Source organism: Nannospalax galili, unplaced genomic scaffold (assembly GCF_000622305.1).
Source record: "Nannospalax galili isolate Female #2095 unplaced genomic scaffold, S.galili_v1.0 scaffold207, whole genome shotgun sequence".
NCBI lineage: Eukaryota > Metazoa > Chordata > Mammalia > Rodentia > Spalacidae > Nannospalax > Nannospalax galili.
In genome coordinates, this window is record NW_008358517.1 from 7,692,111 (window position 1) to 7,719,618 (window position 27,508).

The 27,508-nt window shown below is 39.5% G+C and overlaps 1 protein-coding gene across 1 annotated transcript in view; it reads left to right on the forward strand.

Annotated features, from left to right (window-relative positions):
• Dnah5 (dynein axonemal heavy chain 5) overlaps nucleotides 1-27,508 on the forward strand; it is a 410,943-nt gene that overhangs the window by 285,294 nt on the left and 98,141 nt on the right. The window contains exons 48-55 of the mRNA XM_029557990.1: nucleotides 7,147-7,269; nucleotides 8,087-8,300; nucleotides 9,602-9,825; nucleotides 13,184-13,379; nucleotides 15,309-15,481; nucleotides 20,826-20,956; nucleotides 24,937-25,090; nucleotides 26,460-26,727. Of these exons, the coding sequence (XP_029413850.1) occupies nucleotides 7,147-7,269; nucleotides 8,087-8,300; nucleotides 9,602-9,825; nucleotides 13,184-13,379; nucleotides 15,309-15,481; nucleotides 20,826-20,956; nucleotides 24,937-25,090; nucleotides 26,460-26,727 (1,483 nt within the window). The remainder of the gene's footprint in view (nucleotides 1-7,146; nucleotides 7,270-8,086; nucleotides 8,301-9,601; nucleotides 9,826-13,183; nucleotides 13,380-15,308; nucleotides 15,482-20,825; nucleotides 20,957-24,936; nucleotides 25,091-26,459; nucleotides 26,728-27,508) is intronic.

Here is a 27,508-nt window from a genome sequence, read left to right on the forward strand (position 1 = left end):
ATGTGACTTGTTGTTTCTCTTTTGCAGCTTTCAGTATTGTCTCTTTGTTTTGTACGTTTAGTGTTTTTACTATGATATGCCGTGGGGAGTTTCTTTCCTGGTCTTGTCTGTTTAGTGTTATATATACTTTTTGTATTTGTATGGCCTTTCTTTAATTTTGGAAAATTTTCTTCCATGATTCTGTTGAAGAACTGGTCCATGCCATTATCTTGGGATTCTTCTCCTTCCCATATGCCCATGATTCCTGTTTGGACTTTTTATGGTGTCACACAATTCCTGCATATTCCATTCTTGTGTTTTCTTAAACTTTTCATAATCTTTGCTTGAGTGGTCTAATTCCTCTACTTTATCTTCCAGTCTTGATATTCTGTTTTCCATTTCATTCTTCCTATTGTTGGGGCTTTCTCCTGTTGTTTCTAATTGGCTTACTGAGTGTTTCATTCCTTCTTCATTTCAGCCCTAGTATTCTTCAATATTTCTAACTCTTTTCTGAATTCATTCAGAAATTTATCCCTATCTTCCTTCAGTTCTTTGATTTCTTTTTTTTGTGTGTTCTTTAAATTCACTGAATTCTTTTATCATGTTTATAATTGTTCTTTTGAGTTCCATTTCGTGCATTATCTCTAGGGTGTTCTCATTGTACTCCTCTAGAGGACTATTGTTATTTGGTGGGGATATGTTGTTTTGGTTTTTCATGGTATTATTTTTTCTGTGTGATTTTGACATGTGAATTTCTTTTGTAGTTTCTGATTCTTATGTGAGACTCAAGCCTTCAAATTTAAGTCTGCTTCTTTTTGTAAACTTTATGTGTCTTTGTGGTTTACTTTTTGGGCATGAAATGCTGGTTCCTCTAAGCTTCCCGTTCTCTCTTTAAATTTTATATTGGAGTGGCCAGATTGCTTTTGTCTTCAGGAGTCTCCACAGAGGCCCAAGTCAGATGAGGGTCAGATGATCTTTCTCCTAATGTGTGGATCCCTCCACTAAAGATTTTGGCCTCAGGAATTTGGGGGTTGGATTGGCCTGGGAGCTGGGCCCAGGAAAGGTGCTGGTCTAGGGCAACTGGTGTATGTGCCACCCAGAGATGCAAAGGAAGATGGGGGTGGGAAGCAGCCCCAAGTGCTCCTGGGGACTGCACTGAGGAGCTGGGTTTGTCCAGGTGAGAGGCTGTGAGTCAGAGAGGCACATACATTTATTTTAACGTAAGTGAAGTTGATATTTATTAACAACAGTACAGAGCAAGCCAAGACTGAAAAACAGGAACCACTATTGATATAGTTTCCTTCCTGGAAAGGGTATGCACTCAGGTCATTAGACCTAAGACGACAAAGACTAGATTGCCTAGAACCAACTAAGAAGTATAGTTTGGTGGTGATTTCCAAACTATTGCATACTGATGTGGAAATGAATGCACTACCGTTGTCAAGAGCCTGAGACCCTTCTCTCACATCCTTCCCGCACCTTCAACCCCATTCAATACATTAAGTCTCTTCCTTATATTGCCGGAGTTTGTAGAGTACGCTCTCCTCTTGTACCATTGAAGAGTCTAGAAATGAGAAGAGGCAGTGGGCTTTGTTTTCTGCACTGTGCTGGGGCTTGGGGAAGATTCACTATGACTGTGTGCCACATAGTCGTGGATGTGTCACATGGAGCATCCTATAGCTGACAGGATGTAACTGGCATCCCTCTGGGTGAAGAGAGCAGCCTTCATTCATTGGCAGGATGTCCAGCTCAGGGTATAGGCTTAGGAAGCCTCATAGATATGGCCTCATTGACAAAAGCTCTGATTGTCAGAAAACTTTTGTAGGACTGGAGCTACTGGTATCCACAGAGGCACAATAAGATGGAAATTAATCCTCAGAAATGGATAGAGGAATGCTGTCTGTTCGGAATTAATTTTTTTTTCTTTTTAAAAAATTTAGTTAATAACCACATGATTAAAAGAAGCATTTCATGACAACTTTAACATATTCAATAAAAATTTCCAGAACAAAGATACATCTCTTTCAAAAGTGGCTGTAAAATTTTAGGTTCACAGTTGAATTAATAGAGTTATACAATTTTGAACTCACTAGAAACCCTGTAAGACATAAAATTGAATGAGTTTTTAACCATTAAAAAAGATCTCCATTTCATTTTAAAGTATACTCTTTCCTACAGCAAGGCTCATTTTTTAATTGTTTTTAAAAAGATATTTTATTTACTATTTTTATTTTATGTGTATGAGTGTACTGCCTGCATGTATGTGAGTGCACCTGTGTCATGCAATGCCTCGGAGTTCAGAAGAAGCTGTTGGATCCCCTGGAACTGGAGTTATGGACAGTTGTTAGCTGCCATGTGGGTGCTGGGAATTGAACCCGGGTCCTCTGCAAGAGCAGTCAGTGCTTTTAGCCACTGAGCAATCTCTCCAGCCCCCAAGACTGATTTTTAATGCTGCTAACAGATGTTTGCACATGCATCTCTAATCTCTATGCATATGATTATTACTAGTCACAGTTGGTTACACTCAGATCCTTGGCACCTGAGTATGGATATAGTCATCAGGTAGATTTCAATGGTAATGTTTATCACCTCTACTAATTAACAAGAAGTAAATTTTTATGCTTCCTCCTCAAATATAATTCATTTTTTATTGTTGATTTTTTTGTATGTATCATACAAAACATCCCAATCTTATTTATCTATATACCCACTTCCCAAATGGCACCCTCCCCAACTGCCCCCCCCACTGGAACCCATATACTCTATCATCCCTGTTACTGTCCACTGTGTTGTCAATGCCCCCAGCTGTTCCCCAGTGCATGTCGATCCACTGAATCTAGTCAGCCTATCTAGAGATCCTTGTTTTAAGAAGATCAACTGTTCCTCATCTAGCAGCAATCAGTTGTCAACATTCCTTAGATAAGATTGGGGTCTGCTGTTCATTTTCCCAGTTCTATGCTGGGTTACTGTCTGGGTGTCCCTTGGGCCACCCTGGCCAACAACTCAAAGGAAGGTATCTACTATCTGGCATTGTTGCTTGTTATGTAGCCTTTAGCTATACCTATGGACTCTTAAAAATTATATTGACCCATTTAATCTTTGGTTATACTTTCCTTTAGGGTATTTAAGACCCTACAGTTGGCCCAGATAAACTGATTCATTTTACTATTAAGGCCGTTTGAGGATCTGTTCCTCAGGGGTCACATGGGCTTGGGAGGAGCCCCTGGCTCCTTTCCTTTACCAGTTCCATCTATGTGAAGATAAGTCAAAGGTCCTGCTTGACCATGGCCAGTTTAGCTTGGAAGCATGGAGGAAATGTTTCTTCTCTGTTGACCCCGCTCTTTGTAGACTGGACACTGGTTCAAGTCCATCTGGTGGGGTCTCCATGGCATCCCTGAACAAGAGAACAGGTGATTCACCATAGTTACAGGACATTTTCAGAAATGCTCATAGTCCCCTGGAACTTAGTCTACCTATGAGGGCAAAGAGCAAAAACTGTCCTTTATGTCCCTCTGACCAAATTAATATAGGCCTCAAAGTATGGCTGTTAAACATCCAAGAAGGTTAGTTCTACCAGTCTGGTACTTTTAATTACCATGTGCCATGTAGCTAAAGCTTGGGCAAAGACCAAACATTCTCAGATAAACCTTGCCAAGACAGATATTTTATTCCTTGATCTAGTTGTATGTATAATTTGTCAGTAGCGTGTTGGACTAATATGGTTCCCTCTGGTTTTTCAAAATTAGCTAGGCATTATTTATCTCTTGCATTGTCTATGCATTCCACCATGATTTCCTCATTTAAGATGCCCCAATTTTTCCCATTTCTCCCTTAATAATACCCTTCTTCTGTGGTCCCACCTCTCTTGAGCCCCTTCTTTCCCTTTATCACCTAGGTTCTTTGTATTACCTTCCCTTCCCCCTCCCCTTAAAATAACCCCATTTTAATCCATATCTCCCTTATTACGCCTGTTTTCTACTGTTCCTCTCTTTCAGAATCTTTCTTTTCCTTTACCTCCCTGGTTTCTTTTCATTATCCTGGTTCCTGTAGTTATGTCTGGATACATACTCACTTATCAGGATTTGGTTCTAGGATCCACATATGAGGGAGAACATATGTTGTTTTTTTCCTGAGTCTGTTATTTCATTTAGTATAACAGTTTCCAATTCCATCCATTTACCTGCAAATTTCCTGATTTCATCTTTCTTTACTGCTGAGTAAAACTCCATCATATAAATGAACCACATTTTCATTATCCACTCATCAGTTGAGGGACACTTAGGTTGCTTCCATCTCTTAGCTATTTTGAAAAGAGTAGCAACAAACATGGATGTACAGGTGTCTCTGCAATAGGATGAATTCTTTGGGCATATGCCAAAGTGGTATAACTGGGTCAAATGGTAGGTTCATTTGTAGTTTTGTAAGGGTTCTCCACACTGCTTTCCACAGGGGTTGAAAAAGTTTGAAGTCCTACCAGCAGTGCATGAGCATTCCTCTTTCCCCACATCTCCAACATTTGGTATTGTTTGTTCTCTTGATCTTAGCCAGTCTGACTGGGGTAAGATGAAATCTTAAAGTGGTTTTAACTTGCATTTCCCTAATTATTAGTGATATAGAACACCTTTTAAGATGCTTCTTAGCTGTCTTTATTTATTCTTTTGATAAATCTCTGTTCAGCTCCTTAGATCATCTTTTTAATGGGCTTCCTTTTTAATCTTCTTCCTTTCTTGATTCTTTATTTTTTGAGTTCATTATATTTTCTGGATGTTAAACCTCTGTCAGATGTGTTGCTGGTGAAGATTTTCTCCCATTCTGTGGGTTTTCTCTTCACTTCCTTGGTTGCTTCTTTTGATGTACAGAAGCCTTTTGTTTAATGATGTCCCATTTGTTGATTATTGACCTTGTTTCCTGAGCAATTGATGTCTGGTTTAGAAAATCCTTTCCTAACAGTTTCAGAGTTTCAGGTTTCACATTTAGGTCTCTAATCCATTTGGAGTTGACTTTAAGGGGAAGCATCACAACAGACACCAAAAAGTTCCAGAACGTTGTAAGAGAGTTCTTTAAAAACCTATATATTACTAAATTTAAAACCTAAAAAAATGGACAGGTACCTGAAAGCATGGTAACCACCAAAACTAAACCAAGAAGAAATTAACAGCTTAAACAGACTCATAACACATAAGGACACTGAAATAGTAATATAAAACCTCCCGACTAAATAAAGCCCAGGACCAGATGGATTTACAGCAGAATTATACCAGACGTTTAAAGAAGACCTACACCCAATACTACTTAATTTATTTAAAAAAAAAATAGAAATGGAGGGAGAACTTCCAAATTCCTTCTATAGAGTCAGCATCACTCTCATACCAAAGCCAGGTAAAGATACAACCAAAAAAGAAAACTATAGACCCATATCCTTAATGAACATAGATGCAAAAATTCTCAACAAAATACTTGCAAACTGCAAACAGACACACATCCAAAAGATCATCCACCACTATCAAGTTGACTTTATTCCAGAGATGCAGGGATGTTTCAATATATGTAAGTCAATAAATGTCATAAATCACATAAATCGGCTCAAAGACCAGAACCACATGGTCATCTCAATAGATGCAGAGAAGGACTTTGACAAAATTCAACATGCATTTATGTTCAAATGGGAACATGAGGGAATTGGACTGGAGGAAACATCCCTCATCATAATTAAAGCCATATATAACAAACCCACAGCCAACATCATTCTAAATGGAGAAAAACTGGAAGCATTCCCATTGAAATCAGGAACCAGTCAAGGTTGTCTGCTGTGTCCAGTCCTCTTTAACATAGTGCTTGAAACTCTTTCAAGAGCAATAAGACAAGAGAAGGAAATTAATGGAGTAGTAATTGGAAAAGGAGAGATCAAATTATCCCTTTTTGCAGATGTATGATATTATATCTAAGAGATGCAAAAAATTCCACCAGAAAACTCCTAGAAATTATTAATACGTTCAGTAAAGTGGCAGGTTACAAAATTAATCTACAAAATTCGGTAGCCTTTCTATATACCAATAACAAGCAATCAGAGAAAGAGTACGTGGAAATACTCCCTGTCACAATAGCTGAAAATAAATAATAAATAAATAAATAAATATCTCAGAATAAACCTGACCAAAGACATTAAAGAGCTCTACAATGAAAATTTTAAATCTTTAAAGAAAGAGGTTGAGGAAGACATCAGAAGATGGAAGGACCTCCCATGCTCATGAATTGGAAGAATTAATATTGTAAAAATGACCATCCTACCAAAAACCATTTATAGATTCAATGCAATGCCAATCAAAATCCCCATGACATTTTTCACAGAATTGGAATAAACCATCCTAAGAACTTGGATAGCCAAAGCAACCCTGAGCACTAAGAGCAAGGCTGGGGGGATTACTATACCAGATTTTAAATTGTATTACAGAGCTATAGGCATAAAACAACATGGTATTGGCACAAAAATAGACCCATAGATCAATGGAACAATATTGAAGACCAAAATATGAGTACATGTAATTTCAGCCACCTAATATTTGACAAAGGGGCCAAGAACATTTACTGGAGGAAAGACAGCATGTCCAGCAAATGGTGCTGGCAAAACTGGATCTCCACCCCTAGCAGAATGAAACTAAACCCCTATCTTTCACCTTGCATGGAATTTAAATTTTTTAACATTTAAATATCTTTTTTGAAATATAATTTAAAAAATTTTTAGAATTTCTTACACGAGTATTGTATTTTCATTCTGCTGAGAACCCCTCCATCTCCTCCCATGCCCCCCCTTGTCCCTCCATTCGTTTTCTCTTCTTTGATCATTTTATTGCATATACATACATACATTTGTAAATATATACATATATAAACAATGCACTGCGTTAATTTTGTGGTGCTCATGTGTGTATGTGTTTAGAACGTCATTCAGTGTTAAATTAAACCAGGCTTTCAAAGGTTGTGAACAATATGAAAAAATAATTGAGGTACTTTATCACTAGCTTGTAAGAACTATGGAGGAAATTTTGGCTCTTCTGGAATTCCTGTCGTTTGAAAGATCCCCAGCTTTGTTTGTTGCTTTCGGTACTTGATCATGTCTTGGGGGAAGTGTCACAGATGTGTTTGTTTGTTGACTTTCTTGCTTAACAGAGGACAATAGAGAGCTATGTGGATAAACGTATGGGTACAACATATGGTCCTCCTGCTGGAAAGAAGATGACTATCTTTATTGATGATGTGAATATGCCAGTAATCAATGAATGGGGAGATCAGGTATATTGATCCCATTGTTCATCTTTATTTTGTTAATTTGTGACTTATTTCTAATTTTAAAAGTAAATGTTTTTATATTTTATTTATTATTTTTTAATTTATTTTGTGTATATATGAGTGTATTGTCTGCATGTATGCAAGTGCACCTGTGTTGTGCAATGCCCATGGAGGTCAGAAGAGCGTGCAGATTCCCCTGGACCTGGAGTTATGGATAATTGTTAGCTTCCGTGTGGGTTCTGGGAATCAGCCCAGGTCCTCTGCAAGAGCAGCCAGTGCTTTTAATCACTGAGCCATCTCTCTTGCTCCTAGAAGTAAATGTTTTCTTCAACATGCAATTCCCAAATTGTAATGAACTCCATCCTTTAGAAAAATGCAAGGGGTTAGGCTCTGGGGACATAAAGGAATGACTGTGTGTGTGTGTGTGTGTGTGTGTGTGTGTGTAGCCCAGTGTGTATGATATTCATGTGTGTATACATATGTGTGCAGATGCACTTGCCTGTGAGTGTAGGCCAGAGGCTCTCATCAAATAGTTTCTTCTATCAGTTTCCAAACTTATTTTTTGATACATGGACTCTCTCTTTATGAACCTGGGACTTACCATTTTAGCCAGAGTGACTGGCCAGAAAGAACCTGGCATCTGCCTGTCTCCATCTCTCTTCCCCGCCAGCTCTGAGGTTCCAGGTGTGCACCATTATATCTGGTTTTTATATGGGTGCTGGGGATCGGCACTGAGGTCCTTATGTTTAAACAGTAAGCACTTTAAACTTTTCTCTAGCCCAAGGAATGACACTTTAATGCTAAAAGCTGTTTTTCTTAGGTGACTAATGAGATTGTACGACAGTTGATGGAACAAAATGGATTCTATAACCTAGAGAAGCCTGGGGACTTTACCAGCATTGTGGACATCCAGTTCTTGGCAGCCATGATCCATCCTGGGGGTGGACGCAATGATATACCCCAAAGATTGAAGAGGCACTTCTCTATATTCAACTGCACCTTGCCTTCGGATGCATCCATGGACAAAATCTTTGGTAACATGGATGTCTGGGGGCCACAGAGGGGGAGGAACACCAACTTGCCTTCCTGTGAGCAAATAGCCACCTACAGGGCAGCACAGGACGAAAAGCATCGAGTCACCCTTTGGTCTGCAGCCTTAGAACTCTATTTTATTTTGCTTCCTACAGTGATTTGTTATGAGATTGGATGCCTTGGTGAATATTTTCCACTTCATTATTATTTTTCTCACTTAAGTAACTGTTACCAGCTTCTTAAGCAAAGACGTTAAACATGAAATGGAGATGAGCTGCCTGGTTTTTATTATCCTATGTTAAAAACATGTAACTGATACTTTAACTGACCCAAATAATGAAATTTTGCTATAGGAACAATGGTCTACAAAACGAATAAGATACCCTAATTTGATTATCAGGGTACTCAGCAGAATTGTAATCAATAATTGATGGATTAAGTATTCAGAGATAATTTAATTGAAGAGCTACTAGTGCTCTCTCCCTATGTATATATAAAATACATTTAATGTACGTAAACTGAGCAATTAAAATACATTTATGATTGATTTTGAAATTGCTCTTTGCAGAAAGAGAATGTAAAGTCATGAACAACTTTCTGTTAGGTGTTAATTTACAGTTTCTGAAACTGCCACTGACACAGAACTCATTAAGATTATCCTAATTAATTTCTGGCAGACCGAAATGTCATCTTCGCAGCCAGGGTAGTGGAGTGAGACAGTCTTTTGCCTTCAGTCACAGCAGTGGAAAGGTTTGGAAACCAAATGACATTTGAATGGTCTAAACTTGGGGAAAGTAAAGAGGATCAGAGAGAATAACTGCCATCACTTTTAATTATTCTTTGGTGCCTGGAAAATTTTATGCCTAAAGTAAATAAAATTATTTTACAATGCATGGAAAGTCAACAACAGAATGGGAAATTGTGGAGGATTTAAGAATGTATATTTATCTTTTTATAAGTCAGTTTTATATACTTATCATTGCTACTCATTCAATAACATGAAACAGTGTACTTAGAGTTCGGCAGTAATCATTTTCTTTCTTTTTCTTTACTTTGTTGGAAATGGAATCTAGAACCTCGTGCATGTTCGGCAAATGCTCTGCCGCTGAGCTATAGCCCCATCATCCCCATTCCTGACTGTATTTCTTTAATCATCTATCGATATTTTGAATGATGACTTAAGTTAAACCTGTAACTATTTTTTGAATACTTGAAAAATCAAGAGAACATTAATTGTCTTTGTCATCCTTTTTAACTGAGTTTGAGTGATTAATAAAGATGTTATGGTCTTTCCTCTTTCTAGGTGTGATTGGGGTAGGCTACTACTGTCCCCAGCGTGGTTTCTCAGAGGAAGTGCAAGATGCGGTGAGGAAACTGGTGCCCCTGACACGCCGCCTGTGGCAGGTAACCAAGGTGAAAATGCTTCCTACACCTGCGAAATTCCACTATGTGTTTAACCTTCGAGATCTCTCCAGGATCTGGCAGGGCATGCTGAACACCACTTCAGAGGTCATCAAAGAACAAGACGTAAGTGGTACTTAAGACAGAAGCCTTTGAGCAGGACCTGACACTGATTCTACCCACTCCAACAGCTGTCAAAGTGCCTGAAAACAAATCCTGAGTCCATCACTTTTGAGTCCAGCCTTGGTAGACAAAAGAAAAATGAGGAGGAACCCAATAGAGGGATGCTTTTAGAAGCTCTCATCAAGAAATCCCAATGGACTCTGATATGAACATTTGAAATTTTCCCTGTTCTGGCTTTTTTTCTGATTCCCTGTCTAGAACTTGCAATGCTAACTACTCTTGCTTTTACTTCTCCTTCACATCCCCTATTCACCAGTAAAGGACTTTCTTTTCTTCCTACAGATAAGAGTCAGGCAATTTGGGAGTCTTTTAGATAGACCCACTGAAGGGGTACCCCAATTGCCTCACCCTGTGTCCCTGTTTAGCATGGAAGAAACCAGAGCAGTCTGCATCCCGATTCCCTATCAGCAATTTGGGTAACCTCTTCAGAGGATGGTGTGATAATGATAGGAGGTAGGAATTGGCTAGGCAGTTAGGGTAAAAATACCCCAAAGAAAAGTAGCCAGTTTCTTGGCTAAAAGTCAAAATGTACTTGGGCCTCATAGCACATACTCTGTTCCAAAGGCCAAAAATGTCAAAAGTATTTGGGAGCTCTTATCTAATCCCTAAAAGATTTTAGGGTTACCTCTTCAGAGGTAGGGAATGTTAGAGTAGCAAAAATCCCCATTGAAAAAGAAAGAAAAAGAAAGAAAGAGTACACAAAGTTGTCAGAAAAAAAGTGATGGGTAGATATGGGAGATGTTGGAGGGAAGGGAGTGGGCATAGATTTGATCAAAATACCATGTATGAAATTCTCAATAAAGTTTTTTAAAAGTTAAAAAAAATAACATTGCTACTTTTCCTAACCTAAATATTTTTATTCATTTGATTTTTTTCCAGTTTTTTTTTTGAGACTGTAGCCACAGCTGGCCTGGATTTGCAAATGGAGACCAGGCTGGCCTAGAACTCATAGAGATCTGCCTGCCTCTGCCTCCAGAGTGCTGGGATTGAAGGCGTGCGCTACCATACCCGGCTATTCATTTTATTTTTTATGTGAATTATGACCGGCACTTGTATCTTTCAGTAAACATACTCATTTTTTCACCTTGCTTTGCTAACATCAACAAAAGGAAAAGTGATTATGTTAGAAAATTTTAATTATAAATTTCAATTAAATTATTCATATTTAAGGGAATAGTATACACAATTATTATTGGAGAGCTATGTCTTACTGTTCCTGAGCCCATGGTAAAATACCCATATAAAGGCAACTTGAGGGAGAAAGGCTTTATCTTGGCCCTTAGTTTGAGGGTAGAGACCATGCTATTGGGGAAGTCATGGTGACAGGAGCTTTAGGTACCTGGTCATGTTGAGTCCACCACCAAGAAGCAGTGAGCTGTAAGTCCTGGTACTCAGCTCACTTTCTCTTTTTTTATTCAGTCCAGTCTGTGTAATGGTGCTGTGCACAACTTGGGAGGGTCTTCCCACTTGAATTAACCCAAGAAAGGGAATCTCTCAGAAGCATGCCCAGAGGTTAACCTACTCTAAATAATCCTTCATAGCTGAGCCAGAAGCTTGTCTTTGTGGTGATTCTAGATCCTGTCAAGTTGTCAGTCAGTTTTAACCACCACAGGCTAGAATAAAAGAAACCATTGATTTTGATTTCCTACAATAAGATAATTTTCTTTAATAAATAATGAGAACATTCACAACTGATTTTATTCTACAATACTCTTTATACTTTAAGCCTGACTTTTTAGCTAGAGAAACATAATTATCTTTATAAATAAGCAGAATGAAAAGAAGTCATTTCGTTGTTAATCACCCATGATTTTTCCATGTAGCTAGATAAACTTGAATTGCGCAAGCTGGTAAAAATCTAAAAATGAGGCAGCAGAGTAGAAAATTCATTTAGTTCAAAAACCAGCATTTATGTATATACTTGGATGTGACAGTTCCCAGTGTTACAAGAATTCCCTCTGAACTAAGTCCATTAGGTTAAAAACCTGTGTTTCTATTTTCCCAAAGCATGACTATGTGCTCAGGCTAAGTCAGGGTTGGCCTCTCTGCCTGCCTTTCTGGAACTGGGGATCCAATCTGACAGCTGGGTGTCAGGAGCATTGTTTATATAAGCACAGAGAGGGTGAAATGACCAACAGAACTGTTATAAGCATGTCAAGTGTTCAGCATCAAAATCCCTCAGCTTTGCTCCATACGTCCATGATAGGAAGCTGGACTTGTGAACTTTTGAAGACTGGACATTTTTAGGGAAAGTTCATAATCCAACAATGGAATTGAGACTCAGTTTAGCTGCAGTGAATATTTAAAACTTGATTTTTATTTTTAAGAAATCTTTATTATGGGGTAGAGAGATGGCTCAGTGGTTAAGAGCACTGGCTGTTCTCACAGAAGACCTGGGTCTGAATCCCAGCAGCCACATGACAGCTAACAATCATCCATAACTCCAGTTTCAGGGGGTCCGACACCCTCTTCTGTCCTCTGCAGGCACTGCATGGCACGGATGCATGCAGACAGGACACTTAGACACACAAAATAAAAAATAAAATGTTATTATGTCAGTGGCTTTTTTGTTTTGTATGTGTATGTGTATGCAAATGCACATACGTGTGCGCACTATGACATGCATGTGGAAGTTAGAAGACGACTTTGTGGAGTATGTCTTCTCCTTCTATCTTTATGTGAACTTCAGGGGTCAAACTCAGGTCATCAGGCACGCATGGCAAGCACCTTTATTCCATGAGTCATGTTGCTCACTATCAAGTTGAATTTTTCCCCTTTCAGTGTTATTAATGGGAATTGTGGAATACGGTTCTCAAATACTACTCCTGAGTACCACTTGGTGCTCAGATAACCCAGAATATTTTTGTCATCAATTTTCTTTACCTAAGTTAATTAAATACAGCTTTGTAATATCTCAGTTGTATATACACATAAAATATGCTCATGTGCTATACTTTATACTATAATTACCACAGGAAAGTAGACATTGTTTCTAAAATGACTAATTTAGTCATAAACCAAAGACCTTTTCATATAATATTAGTTTATTGGTTGATCTGAGTGATTTTTAATGTTTTAGTCTGAGGATACTTTCTCATTTAGAGACCACAAAAGAATAAATTCGACTTTTCTTTTAATATAGTTGAATGAGATCATTTTGAATTGAAATCTGAGCAAATTTTAATGATTTTAAAAGTGTTGATCTTCAATGAAAAAAGATGAGACTCTATAATGTCTCAACTTGACTTCTCAGTTAGGCACAGTAGGAATTAATGATGCATCATCATTATGCACTCAACAGGAACTTCTCAAGCTGTGGAAGCATGAATGTAAGCGTGTGATAGCTGACCGCTTCACCATGTCTGACGATGTGACTTGGTTTGATAAGGCTTTAGTCAGTTTGGTGGAGGAGGAATTTGGTGAAGAGAAAAAACTTGTGGAATGTGGAGTTGATGCTTATTTTGTGGATTTCCTGAGGGATGCACCTGAAGCTACAGGTAAACCATCTGAGCAGAGTTTGAAGTTCTCCAAAAAGTGGTCCCAAAAGGGAGATCTGATGACAGAAGGGCTGCACATTCGCAGGGCTTGAGTTTCTGCTTAGCAAAGCATTAAAACAAGCCTGGGACAAAGTAGGTACTCAGTAAGTACAGAAGAAATGGGTCAGTACAGAGCCATGGAGTGCACAGATGAATTGATTTTATGCCGATCACTCTTGGATAGTAAATGGAATAGAGATGTTGGATACGGGAGCAGAAATGTGTACGACTTGCAGTTTGTCAAAGTGAGATCTGAGAAAAGACCCACTCTCCATGGGCCTTCTTGAACTTCCTTGTCCTCATGTACGTAAAAAGAAACATGAATATTGCATCATGGGCATTGTGGGGAAGAAACAAAGAGTTCTTTGTGAAGTGCGCAGTATCTGTGGCTGTAGTCACAGCTGAATGAAACGCAGAGGAAGGTTGATGATTATTGTTATGCAGGTCACTGGATTGATGAAAAGAAAATAAAAACCTCAACTTCTATGATAATCCCATAGGATAAACTGAGAAGTACCGAGTGGTGGTCGGGGGTGGGGGGCTGTGATGCTTGGTTCCACGAAAGGTGGTCCTGGAGTCCTTGTCTTATGGAAAGAGGTGGTATCTTGAGTATTCAGAAAGACATGTTAGGGCTGGGGATGTAGCTCTGTCAGTACAGTTCTTACCTAGTACATGCAAAGCTCTGGGTTCTATCCCCAGGACTATGTAAACTGGGAATGGTGGAACAAACATGTAATCCCAGTAGTTGGGAGGAAGAGGCAGGAAGACCAGAAATTCAAGATCATCATCACCTCTATAGGAAGCTCTAGGTCAATGCAAGGTATGTCTTCCAAATTGTTGGAAATGGCCACAGAGATAACAATATATGTGATTTCTCGTAGTTTCTGAGTGATTCCTACAAAAGAACATTCAACACTAGTTCTCTGCTTAGAAAGGAGTAGGCACATTTATTTATTTATTTAATTTATTATTTCTTTAGTCTTTTTGAGACAGGGTCTCCCTGTAGCCCCAGCTTACCTGGAACTCACTGTGTAGACAAAGGCTGGCCTTGATCTCAAAGAGATCTGCCTGCCTCTGGCTCCCAGGTGCTGGGATTAAAGGTGTGTGCCACCATGCCTGGCTTGGCACATTTATTTCAAATCAAGTTAAACACATGTGGAAATCCTGCAGGGCCATTTTGAAGATAATTAGAATTTATCCTGTATTCATTGCATCTACTCCATACTACGTCCTTTGATTGAGGATGATTAATTGGATTGTGTTTTTCAAGAAACAAAGCACAGCTGCTCCGTTTGGGGTGAGGGCAAGTTCCATGGGGAATCATAAAACCTGTAGCTTCAGAACACTTTATGCTCAGAATTTGAGTCAAACATTTATGAGAGGGTGAGGGCATTTGCAGTTTTACTGGTGAAAGCTTTGCAAATAGACCAGTTTTTTTTTTTTTTAAGTGGGTTTTTTACTTTGTCTTAAGAGGTTAATGTATGATTATATTATGCCAGGGTCAACTGAAGACAATTTTGAACTCTGGATTTTGGGGGACCCACTCACTTTCCCAGGACCCAGTAAATTTCTCAGTGGGTATTGGTGTAGTCAACAGTGTGTCACTGTTTTCCTGCTAATAATAGTAGTGATTTATACATACTCAGTTTAGCTTTATCTTTGATATATGCTTTACAGAGCAAGGTGAAGGTGTTAAAATTGTGTATTATGAGTTTTTAAGTTTAAAAGGTATATTGACTAAAAATATTATTACAGTGAAATAATTCAATATACTTATTTAGGAAATATTTTTCATCAAAATGCTGTAAATTGTAGAGCCAGGAGTGTGCTATTTTAGGTGGAAATAGTGAAGTACAGTGATTTGAAGAAGCTTAATCTATTCTCACAAAGGTGAATCACCTGAGGAGGCTGATGCTGAAATGCTGAAAATTTATGAGCCAATTGAATCCTTTACTCAACTGAGAGAGCGTTTGAATGTGTTCCTGCAGCTCTATAATGAGAGCATCCGAGGCACTGACATGGACATGGTGTTCTTCGTTGATGCAATGGTCCACTTAGTTAAGGTATAGTACCTCATCAGGAGCGCCTCTCAGGGCTGTCAGACACTTGGCTCCACCCGGAATATCTTTCCTCCATCTTTTCCATCTCCTAGGAGAATATTTAGTTTAGAAGTAAACTCAGTTACACTCCAATTTAATTTCTAAACTGAATGCAACATGTCACACCTTATAGGCTTAAAATAAGAGCACATATCCTTCAATGTGTAATGTGATCATTTTATTCAGTGTTGATTATTTGGTTTCTAGCTCAAGTGTTTTTGCTACACAGGATGAATGTGGTTAATGTAAGTTCAAAACATAGGCAAAGTCTGTTTATTTCTATTTCATGCAAAGATCAGTGCTATGAAGAGAGGCTCAAAGGACATTAAGAGAAACAAGTGAGGCACACAGATGTTGTAGGGTCCCACTCCTGTTTGGTGCCTAGAGTAGTCAAATTCACAGAGAGAAAGCAGAATCGAGATTTCCAAGGGTGGATGGAGGGGGGCATTGGTGTCAGCATTTAATGAGTAGAATTGTAGTTTTTCAAGATGAAAAGGGCTCTGGAAATAGATGGTCTTGATGGTCGCACAACAGTGTACCTCTATGTAATACTATGAAATCATACTTTTAAAATGGTTGTGATTGTATATTTTGCTATGTATATTGTATTAGCTGCTCTTCTGGTTGCTGTGACCAAACACCTGACAAAAGCAATTTAAGGGAAGAACTCTTCCTCCCTGCTTCCTCCTCCGTGTCCCCTCCTCTTCCTCCTCCCTGTCCCCCTTTCCTCCTCTTCCTCCTGCCCCTCCCCCTTCCTCTTCCTCCTTCCTCTCCTCTCTTCCTCCTTCTCCTCCCCCTCCTCTTCCTCTTCCTCCTCCTCTTCCTCTTCTTCCTGCTCCCCCTTCTTCCCCCGAAGCTTACAGTTTGGAGGGATATAGTCTCTCATGGCACCAATGCATACATAGCTGACCTTGAGCAGATGAAAATTCTGTTTGAATGAATTTCATCAGGAAAATGGAATTTCATCCTGCTTTGCCATGCAAGTCATTACAGTATCTACTTTTAGGACATTTGGTCAACACTCAAAGGTTGAAAATAAAATGTATCATTTTATCAAAGCCATTTTTGTTACCTAATATATCTATGCTATTAGATTTACCATCTAAAATGTGTTGTTGATATTGTCACCTCATTGACATGAGCTATTTTTCCAGAATATATTCTTTCACGTAGGAAGCAGGTAGTTTGGACTGCTTTTCAATTTTTTAGGTTTTACCATGAAAAATGAATTCATAAATACAAGTTGCCTCATCTAATAGTCATTGGATTTTAGACATGGAGATGGCTTTAGAACTTATCTAATGAGCTGTCCCTCTGAAATTGGGGCTTGCTTACCGGTTTCTTTTCCATGTAAGAGGGCAAGAGTCTTTCTGTGAGGCTCGAGTGAGTTTAGGAATAGGAGGGAGATAGAGGAACGTTTGGGTTTGAGTCCTCCCAGCATGAAGGCACTTAGCTTGGCATCTCTGAATTTTCAGAAGCTGGGATGTCTGTCTGGAGTGAACAGTGAGGCCCAGTGCTCTTCCAAAGGCTACTGTATATAGAAATTTGAAATGAGCTTCAAGTTTATAACTGGTTAAGAGTTGACCGCTCATTTAGACTAGATCTTTTGCCGTATTTAACAGTTAAAAGGACGGGGAAAACATAAAAAGTGCAAATGAACAATGCCACTGGTGACTCCATGATCAAGCATGTATCTGTTGGGACACAGTCTGATTGACCTGGGATTGCCCGTCCACTAACACTGATGACAAGCTAATCTGGGTTACTCTTATGGAACTGCCTTTTTTTATATTTTACAGCATAGACAAATGACCATCTTTTCTTTATGTGTCTGAGCATGCCAATTGTAGGCATGGCGCCTCACCTCAGGGGCCCTGAGGGTGTTTTCCCTGGCTTTCAGCCTCTAGCCTGTTTACTCTGGAATTGACCAGAAAATCCATGCCCAGAGTTTTGAGTCAGTAGTGTGCATTCCTCACTGTTTTCTAGGCTGACTCTCTCCTCAACACTTGCTTTTTTGTACTTAGCACATCCAAGCTCTATGTCATGACAATGTGAGCTTTGAAATATGTTGACCTAGTTATAAGTCATGACAGAAGCCAGAAGACAGAATAGAGATAAAAACCACAGCCAAATGATCTTCACTCTGAGACCCAGCATTTTCTTAACTCCTTTATTTATAAAAATAAATAACTTTTGTCAACACAGATATATCTTTGTGATATGTATTACTCTTGGGTGAAAGTTTAAACTATAGTGTCAATGGTTTTTTTTATGACCTATGCCCTGGCCTACTGCTCAGCTTCTAGGCTATACTTTGCCTAGTGTATAATTTAGAAAAATGGACCGTCTATGGCTAACACAGCTGATTCCGGAGCACTCCATCAGATTCCTGGTCCACACTGTGTTGTGTCAAGTTGATCTGGGTATCTATCATCCCTGGATGTGAGCCTCATGAAGGATGGCCCTGTCTTAGCCACTTTGGTCTTTTCTGAAGAAATGCTGAGAAGAGGATCACACAGATCACACAGGAGACTCTGACAAGTTGGAGTTTAAGCAAGCCCCCAATGTGGTCCTGAAAGCCCTTTGCTGCCTCATATGCTAGTTTCCTGTTCTAGCCCTGATAGGGACAACTTCGGCCTTTTGCTGATGCTGAGAACTCATGTGTCTCATTCCTTCTTCCTTCAAACTCAGCCCAGCTTCTGCCCCTCATGCCTTTGTCCTCCTCCTCCTGCGACTCCTCTTCTTTCTCGTCCCCTCTTGCTTCTCCTCCTTCCCACTCTTCTTCCTCTTCCTTCTTCTTACTTGTTTTGTCACTTTGCTTTGTTTTTAGAGACAAGGTCTTGCTGTGTAGCCCAGCTGGCCTTTTTATTTACTGTCTAGCTGAGGCTGGCCTCAAATTCCTGAATTCTCTTGCTGGGATTATAGGTCTATGCCGACATGTTCAGACAGTGTGCCACTGTCTTTGTGAACTTCTAGTCATCTTTCAAAATTTAGATCAAATTCAAACTCTATACCTACCTAAGACTCGGCCCCTGGAGGCAGTGGTGCTACCTTGCGGTTCCTTCCCTCCGTGTCATTTCTTTTTCTGTCCAGCGTTTACCATTTCCACCGAAAGCCCTCTCCTCCCTGGAAGTGTGAGTGCTGTAGGGCAGGAGGAGCATGCTTGATTTCTAAAGACTTGCTAATGAAATTAAAACATAGTCATGATATATATGTATATATATATGCATCATATATATGTATATATATATAGCTTTTTAAATTTCATACATTTCACACTCAAATCTAGAACCCCTCACCATCCATTCCTCCCCCATTCCCCACCAAACCCTATGCACTCTGCCATACCTGCTGAGTCCTATTCATTCAGGTGTTTGCACCCAAGTGATCTTCAGTGTAAATGTGTACACTGGAGTCTATTCAGCCCATGCAGTGGTCGTATGTAAGTCATACTCTCCCTCATCCAGCAGCAATCAGTCTCAAACAGTTCTCAATCTAGTGCTGGCCTGCTACCTATTTCTTACTTCCCCTTTGAGCCCTCGTTTAATTGAGCTGACATGGGTCCCACGTTGGATGCCCCCACTGCCGCAGGCTCACATAAGCAAGCCTCCAGTGGCCTGGGAGCCTCCACCTCATATGTTCATGAACCAGCCCTGGCTCTTACAATCTTTCTGCCTCCTCTTCCACAACGGTCCCTGAGCTGTGGGTTGGTTTGAAGTTCCATATAGGAGTCCCATCCTACACTCTATAGTCTCTTATTCTCCAAAATTTGGCTAGTGAGACTTCCATGTACATCAGAGTGCGATGCAAACATGGACATTTTTATTTCAATCCACACCTCACAGGAAAGGTCTCTTTGAATACATTTTTTTCCTGTCATCTCTGATTTTTGACTAGTTATCTCTTTTGAATCTGCTTTAAGCCTTCTATTTGCTTGTTTGTACAAACACTTTTCAACTGCTTTGAGGGCTTATTATGTGCCAGAAACTGGGAAATACATAACCTTAGCTAAATTCCAGCCTTGTAATGAAAAAAAGAAGTTGTTGTGATGAAGATTCCTTAAAATCAAATACACAACCATTTACACAACCTGTGACTATATTCACCAAAACAAGGACATAGTTATGGCTGTGGAGTAGCAACCAAGGGAAGTCAGAAGCTTGTCTTGCAGGTTTGAGTATCTCCTCATCTGCTCCACATTTTGAATTTGCACCAGGGGATGATGTGAGAAGACACATGCCAGCCCCTCCAACCACAGCGACTTTGTAGAGAGTTTTCTAGCTGGGAAAACAAACTGCATCTGTCCCCATTTCGAGGTGCATATAGATAGCGTGTTTCTGTCTCCACGTCTTCACATTGTGGAAGATTAATCCCAAACCCAGTGGTATTTCCCACAGGAGTGGAGAACCCTTTAGTTAGAGGAGGAGCTTGAAGATACAGAACTCCAGGAAACCTCATAGAGCCAGAGAAGCAACGTACTTTCTGCCCTCACCCTTCTCGGTCATTTGCAAAGAGTATTCTACAGCAGTACTGTAGATTAGGAATATAATTTAGGAGGCAAAGACGAGTAGTTATCACTGGTCTTATCACCTAAGTACTTATCACATAAGGTGATATTCTGAATCCTCTCCAAGAGGGGCTGCAAGCCTGATGGTTTGAATGCTTCATTCAATACTAGTAAAGTCAAATGCATTAACTTCTCTCAGGAGGACTGGGAATGGACTCTGGATACTGGGCAGTGGTGGAGTGCACTCCGGACCCACCTTTTATCACTTCTTTGTAGACATCTTAAGCATCACTTTCTATGCCAAAAAGTAGAAGGGTGTTTATGCACATTTTCTTCTTTAAAAAATCCTTCCGTCTTCTATGTCACATGTTGGGATTTTTCTTCCCTTTGATTTAGGCTATTTATTTTCAGATGTGGAGGGAACTCTAATTAACCGTATGCTCTGTATTGTGAGAATACTTTTCCAAAATTTCTGCCATCTTTCCTATTTACTGCATTAAGTTGGGCAAACTAAAAGGATACCTTGAAGTCCTCCTTTTTTGTCTCATTGAAAACACAGAACCAGCCACAGTCTAGACCATGTCTAAACTTTTCTGTGCTGGTGTCCTCTGGGTTCTTGAGGGCACATTCCACTGTCACCACCCCACAGCATCCGAAGTGCTCTCATAGTTCAGAAGTACCCTTCAACCAGAGATACCTGTCTCTCAAATGACTATTTGACCTTAGTCTTATTTTGAATGTATAGAAAAATGGCATATTTACATGTTGAAAGATGTAAAGCTTTTCTGTTTCATATTATAGATCTCTCGAGTCATTCGCACTCCTCGGGGAAATGCCCTCCTGGTTGGGGTGGGCGGCTCAGGGAAACAGAGCCTGACAAGGTTGGCTTCCTTCATTGCTGGCTATACCTCGTTCCAGATCACTCTGACAAGGTAAAGAGCTTTTACTTTAACCTAAAATGGATTTTGAAGAAAGGTTTTCAAAGGCCACCTGAAGTTAGGAATGCATTTTTTCTTAAATACATTAAGGATCACAATGGTTTTCCAACTCGAGTGTTGATATGTCTGCCTCTTTCAACCTTTGTCATGGACCAGGAATGTTTTATATTAGTAACCTGCTTTTGAAATATTTCAGCCTCTGCTTTCCTGTTTTTTATGTTATATACAATATGAACATTCCATGTATCCTCTGCTATATCACAGAAGAGATTTAGCCATCAAAAGTGTTACTACAGATATCAACAATGTTAATATAATGAAAAATAGATGAAAATTCCAATACTAAAATGCTTCAAAGTATTTATTGAATGTTAGAGTAGGTGCTTAGCACTGACTAGGAGAACAAGATGGTGTTAGCCTTTGTCACTGGGGGAAAAATAACTGAGATACTCAATTTAAAAGGTGAGAAGGTTTACCTTGGCTCATGGTTTAGACCATGGGCTATTGGCTCTGTTGTTTATGGACTTGTGGTGAAGCAGACACCATGATGGGCAGTGTGGCATGTGTGGTAGAGCAAAACTGCTTACCTCATGGATGCAGTGAAAGAGAAATAGGTAAAGAGAGAAAGAGATGAGAGAAAGAGAGAAAGAAAGAGAGAGAGAGGAGGGAGCAGAAGAGGGGAGAGAGAAGAGAGAGAGGTACCAACATCTCACACCACCAATGTTCAGTGACCTAATTTTCTTCCACCAGGCACCGCACCTCCTAAGGTTCTAACATTTTCTAATCATAACAGGCTGGGGGTCAAGCCATGAGCCCTTGGGACACAAAGTAGATTCCTGACCAGAACCAATGTATAGCCTAGAGAATTGTAGCCTGAGACATCATAGTGCTTAACTCAAAAGATATAGGTGATGAACAGTTCACTCAAGGAGTGGTCCATAAGTGCTGTCTGTGTCTGATAGGGGAATAAACGCAGACTTACCAGAAAAGGCTTCCTAGAGGAAATGATGTTAAAATGAAACCTGAATCTGAGTAGAAATTTGAGAAGAGTAGCTGTTCAGAGTTTCTAGGCAGAAGCATCAGCATTGTGAAGTTTCTTTGAGCCCTGAAAGAGTTAAACATGGCTGGCTGTGGAGTGTGAGTGGGAAGTGGGAATGGACGAGTCATGGAGGCCTTTAAAGGTGTGGTAAGGAATTGAAACATCACCCCAGAGAGGTGGGAAAACACTGGTGGATTACCATACCAGTGTGTGGGAGGGGAGGCATGTCAGATTTGTATGCTAGAAAAATGAATGGAAGGACTGAAGCTGGCCTAGTGATGAAGCTGCCGTTTCAGTACTCTAGGCGAGAGATGATGACGTCATGGGGAGTAACACTGAGAACAGAGAGAAATCCAAGAGACCGCTAGGAGGCCAGAGCTCTTCTCTTGGTACATCTTGATTTGGGGGATAAAAAATTATGTGGTCACTATTTATGAAGAGAAGGAGTGTCAGAGGCTTTGCCGTCAGGTGTGCGGGTGGTGTAAGTAGAGAATTAGCTAGTGGACAGTGAGCATAAAGAGATAGGCAGAGGTGATGCAGAGAAGTCTAACCACGTTTCAGAAGCCAGTTTGAGAAGTTCTGTTGAGACAAAATTATTTGCAGTTAATTCAGAAGTGTAGGGGTAGGAAGCCCTGCCTATTTGGAATTAATGGACAAAACAGGTGACTGTCCTGTGCTGTTAAGGGAGGCCTATATGCACCTGCTAACATAAAGGCTGAATGTTATTAAACACTAGGGTTGGAGACCCAGCTATTCTAGCTCAAGTTTTCATGCTTGGTGTTTGGTCTGAATTACAGGGCTCTCCTTAGAGAATAAATTCAAACACTGCTGTTTCATTCAAGTATCAGGATGACAGAAATAGCCCTTGCTACCTTGTGTGTAATTCGAGTTCGTGGAGCTAAGCTAGGAAATAGATAACCTGCACAGAAAGAAGATTGGACTCACATTTTTGTCCTTTATATTTGTATAAAACTCTATTGTTTTCAAAACACTTTTATATGCATGAGTTAATTTGGTTTTAAAGAACTTTGTAGGTTAAGGGGTCAGATAGCAATAGTCCATCTTACAGCTAAAGTTCAGAGAAGCTGTGAATTGCATGACATCAGATGGAGTCGGGGAATTGATTGCATTGCAGGATTTGCAATCAATACAGGTTTCTAGTCAAGTGTGACTCCTACTGCACCCCAATGGCTCAGTAAACACCCTACAACAGCTCTCAACTGTGATAGATTAGTTCCTTTGCATGTCACACTGAGAATGATCATACCAGTGAGAAGAAAGACAAGGTCTTCCTCACCTTCTCCTAGTGTTCAAGAGACCATCTCATACCATAAGCTTTTTACACAGGCCAAGGAATGCAGGAACCTCCTAGCTGAGAAGCACAGTTACTGGTCACATCTGAAAGCAGTAAATTTTCCCCATGTTCAGGAAGCTGCAAGAAGATTCTATCTCTCTGAGTCTCTTTCTCTCTCTGTCTCTCTCCTCTCTCTCTCTCTTTCTCTCTCTCCACATTTGCATGGATATGAAGGTCAGAAGTCACTATAAGGCCTCAAATTGTCTCCTTATTTTTCAAGACAGGGATCTCATTGAATCTGGATCTCACTGATTCATTTAGATTAGTGGTCAGCAAGCCCAAGGGATTGTTCTGTCTCTGCTTCCTGAGTGCTAGGATTAGAGTTGTGCACCCACTTTACCTGACTTTTTTTTTTTTTTAACTTGAGTTCTGAGAGATGGAACTCAGGCTCTCTGGATTGTGATGCAAGCCCTCTACTGACTGAACCACTTTCCCAGCCCCTCTTTTGTTTTTTTACAGGGGGAGGTTAAGAACACTGGTTGTTCTTGCAGAAGACCCGGGTTCAAATCCCAGTACCAACATGGCAGCTAACAACTGTCAGTAACTCCAGGTCCAGGGGATCCGACAGCCTCTTCTGTCCTCCATGGGCATTGCATGACACTGGTGCACTTACCTACATGCAAGCAATACATGCATACACATAAAATAAAAATAATAAAAATATTGAAAAAACAACTTTTTTCTGATCTTGTTTCTCTACAAGTCTAGAGATATTAATGCATGATTATGGATTTAGTTTATGGCTGTTAAAAATGTGAGTTTAGATATTAAACATTTAATAGCTTTAAAAAGTCAGGTGGTTATTGATCTTGTGTTCTTAATTTTGAGTCTTTTAATACCACAAAAGATGACTAGTTTAGTAAGTCTGTCTCCAGGATTGGATGCTTTCTTTTATACTTTTGGTGGTTATGGACTACTTTGTAGACTGCCCTAATAGTTCTTGATTGTAGACTGAATTCTATCCAAGAATTGCTTTTCAGAGTGGAAGGAGATTTATAGTGGGATATATTTCATAATGTTCCCGGTTATTCTGTGATTGCTCTGAAAACTAACTGCATGTGGAATTGAAAGATATGAGTATTATAGTAGTGTCAGAAGATGAGAACGGCATTGGTAAAAATACAGCTGCTCTCTCCTGGTATTATGAAATCTTGAAACTGATGTAGTTCAGTCTAGCTCAGTTTATGAGGTAGCTTTTAAAATGTTATCTGCAGATGGGTGGCTAATAAATCTTCTAATTATCATTCCCAGTAAATATTATCATTGTGTATCACCATGTATTTTCAAAATGAAATCTATACATATTCGCATGACATGTCTGTGTTAAATGATATTTGCTTGTGGTAAAAATTATATTTTTGTTTCAACTTTAACTTTGTATGTAAAAGCATTTAGTAAATTTTTTGTGAAATGTGAAGTTGAAAAATCAGTTAACTCGTAACACTTATAAAGAGTGAATATCTGTATGATGGGATATAACCAGCATTATTTGGCTGGCTAGATAGCATAAGGTTTTGCTATAAGGCTCTTGCCTTTCCATGCAAATATTTTGTGAATGACACAGTGACTGTGTTTCTTCAGGTCCTACAACACATCAAATCTGATGGAAGACCTGAAGGCTTTGTATAGGACAGCTGGCCAGCAGGGCAAAGGAGTCACTTTTATTTTCACAGACAATGAGATTAAAGAGGAATCATTTTTGGAATACATGAACAATGTTCTGTCATCAGGCGAGGTAGGAGCTGCTATTCTTCGTGTTTGTCTCTCCAGATTTCTTCCAACATAGAACTCCTCATATTTTCTTCCTTTAGAATTTTGAATTAGTGCTCTTAGGAACTTGGCAGTTAGCATGTGGATGACCTTTTCTGTTGGGTTTTTAAAGAATAAAACTCCCAATTAAGGTGTGGAGCTAAGCATTTGAAACAGTGAGTGCTCCAAGTGACAAACGAAAAAGTTTAGAAGAAAACTTACTGGATTTTCACTTATCCTGTTTCAGGGATCTGGCCTTGCAGTTAATCAATTATTGTTTGTTTTTTAAAGCTTAAAAATTTTTTATTTATTATTTTTATTTTATGTGTATGCGTGTATTGCCTGCATATAGGTAAGTGCACCTGTGTCGTGCAATACCTGCGGAGGTCAGAAGAGGCTGTCAGATCTCCTGGGACTGGATTTACGGACAGTTGTTAGCTGCCATGTGGGTGCTGGGATTCGAACCCTCATCTTCTGCATGAACAACCAGTGTTCTTAACTGCTGAGCCATCTCTCCAGCCCCCATAGAATTATTTGTATATGTTAAAATGTGATATATTTCTTCTTGAAATTTTCAGTTCATTTTTAGAGTGAGTTGAATAGCAAATTGATGTTCCTTGAGCCTTAGGTATGAGGGCTGCATTGTAGATGTGTCAGTTGGGGCTGGGTACCCTACGGTCACTTATTCTCTGAATTTTGATCTATGGTGGATCTCTGTAATAGTCTCTGTGTTACAAAAAGAAGCTTCTTGGATGAGGCCATGGAAAGATTATAAGAGCCAGCGGACCAGGACACCTGCTGCTAGACTGTGTCTTTTAAACATTAGAGGGAAACTGTATCTACAAAATGTTAGCAATATGGCTACCTAAACAAGATCTCAGTATGACAACACTAGTTGATACACCAGTGTGGATGGGAAAAATTTCACAAGGTCCCACTTCTAGATGAAGAGCTATAGTTAATCAATGGTTATGGAGAGAGGGAGAATCAGTTTTTTTCTAGTTCTTTTCCCCCCAGGGATGAGCTCTGTGATAGGTTATCCAATCCTAAGTGCTCATCCCTAAACACATTTACATACAACACCAGTAGGTTGTGTGTATATGTACCTATGAATATTTTATATACATAACAAAAATGAAGAGGTCATAGACTTGAGATAGGGGGACATGGAAAGGGAGAGAGAGGAATAGATGTAAATGCAGTACTCATGTATGAAATTCTCCAAAAAGTACTCAAATGAGAAAAGTTCTTGGAAAAATAGAAAACACAAATGGAGTAAAGATCTTAGCCCTACTATGTATTTTGGTTGCTTCATAAATGTGTACTGAATTTTGATACCTATATTTCTTTGTAAGGTCTCCAACCTATTTGCTCGAGATGAAATTGATGAAATTAACAGTGACCTGACATCAGTCATGAAGAAGGAACACCCCAGGCGCCCTCCCACCAACGAGAACCTCTATGAGTTCTTCATGAGCCGCGTCCGGGGGAACCTTCACATTGTGCTCTGCTTTTCACCTGTTGGGGAGAAATTTCGAAATCGAGCTCTGAAATTCCCTGCCCTTATTTCAGGATGCACAATTGACTGGTTCAGTCGATGGCCTAAGGATGCCTTAGTTGCTGGTTAGTGTGATGGAAATATGTCTGTCATGCTTTCTGATTCACAAAACCTATTAGTTTGCCTTCTGTACAACTCCCTTACTGCAGTGTTGGAGGAATTTTGCTATAAGACACTGTTCTCTTTAATTTGTTAGCTGCTTCTTCCCAGAGTATGCTTGACAGAGAATGAGGTCTTCTATTTATGACTCTTTAGTTTTTCAATGATTTTAGTTTTTTTTTTTATTGACACTCAAAGACTTTGCCTTGATCTCCAGGTAATTCCCAGATACTATGTGAAAGCATGAGATTTTCATTCTGTATTCTGTCACTCACAGCATGGCTAACACCAGCTGTCTCTCAAACATTTCTTCTTTCTGCTTTAAACCAAAGCAGCAAACATTTTGCAGAACACTATAAAGGCTTCTTGGGCAAGGGGTGTTAGCCACAGTGTTCTCTGACTATAGTCTTGATGCCTTTCCTGGCTCATCTTCCATCCCATGGAAATGCATTACTTTTTTCATTTGATCAGGGAAATTTTATAGTTTAATTGTTGTTTATGTGTTTTATTATTAGGAAATTCATTGTTGATAATATGACTACGTCCAATCTGTGTCTAGAGCTTGGCAGGAGTCAGGCTGTCTTCTCTTTCCTGTTCACCATTATCTCCCATCCTAAGTATTTCTGCTTCCCCTCTTATAGCCAGAAAATAAAACTTAGCTTATAAAAAATTTTAATATATAAGTAGTACAAGAGCTGTTAAGAGGCCATATCTTTTAGTTTGATGTTTTTTTTTTAATTTTTAAAA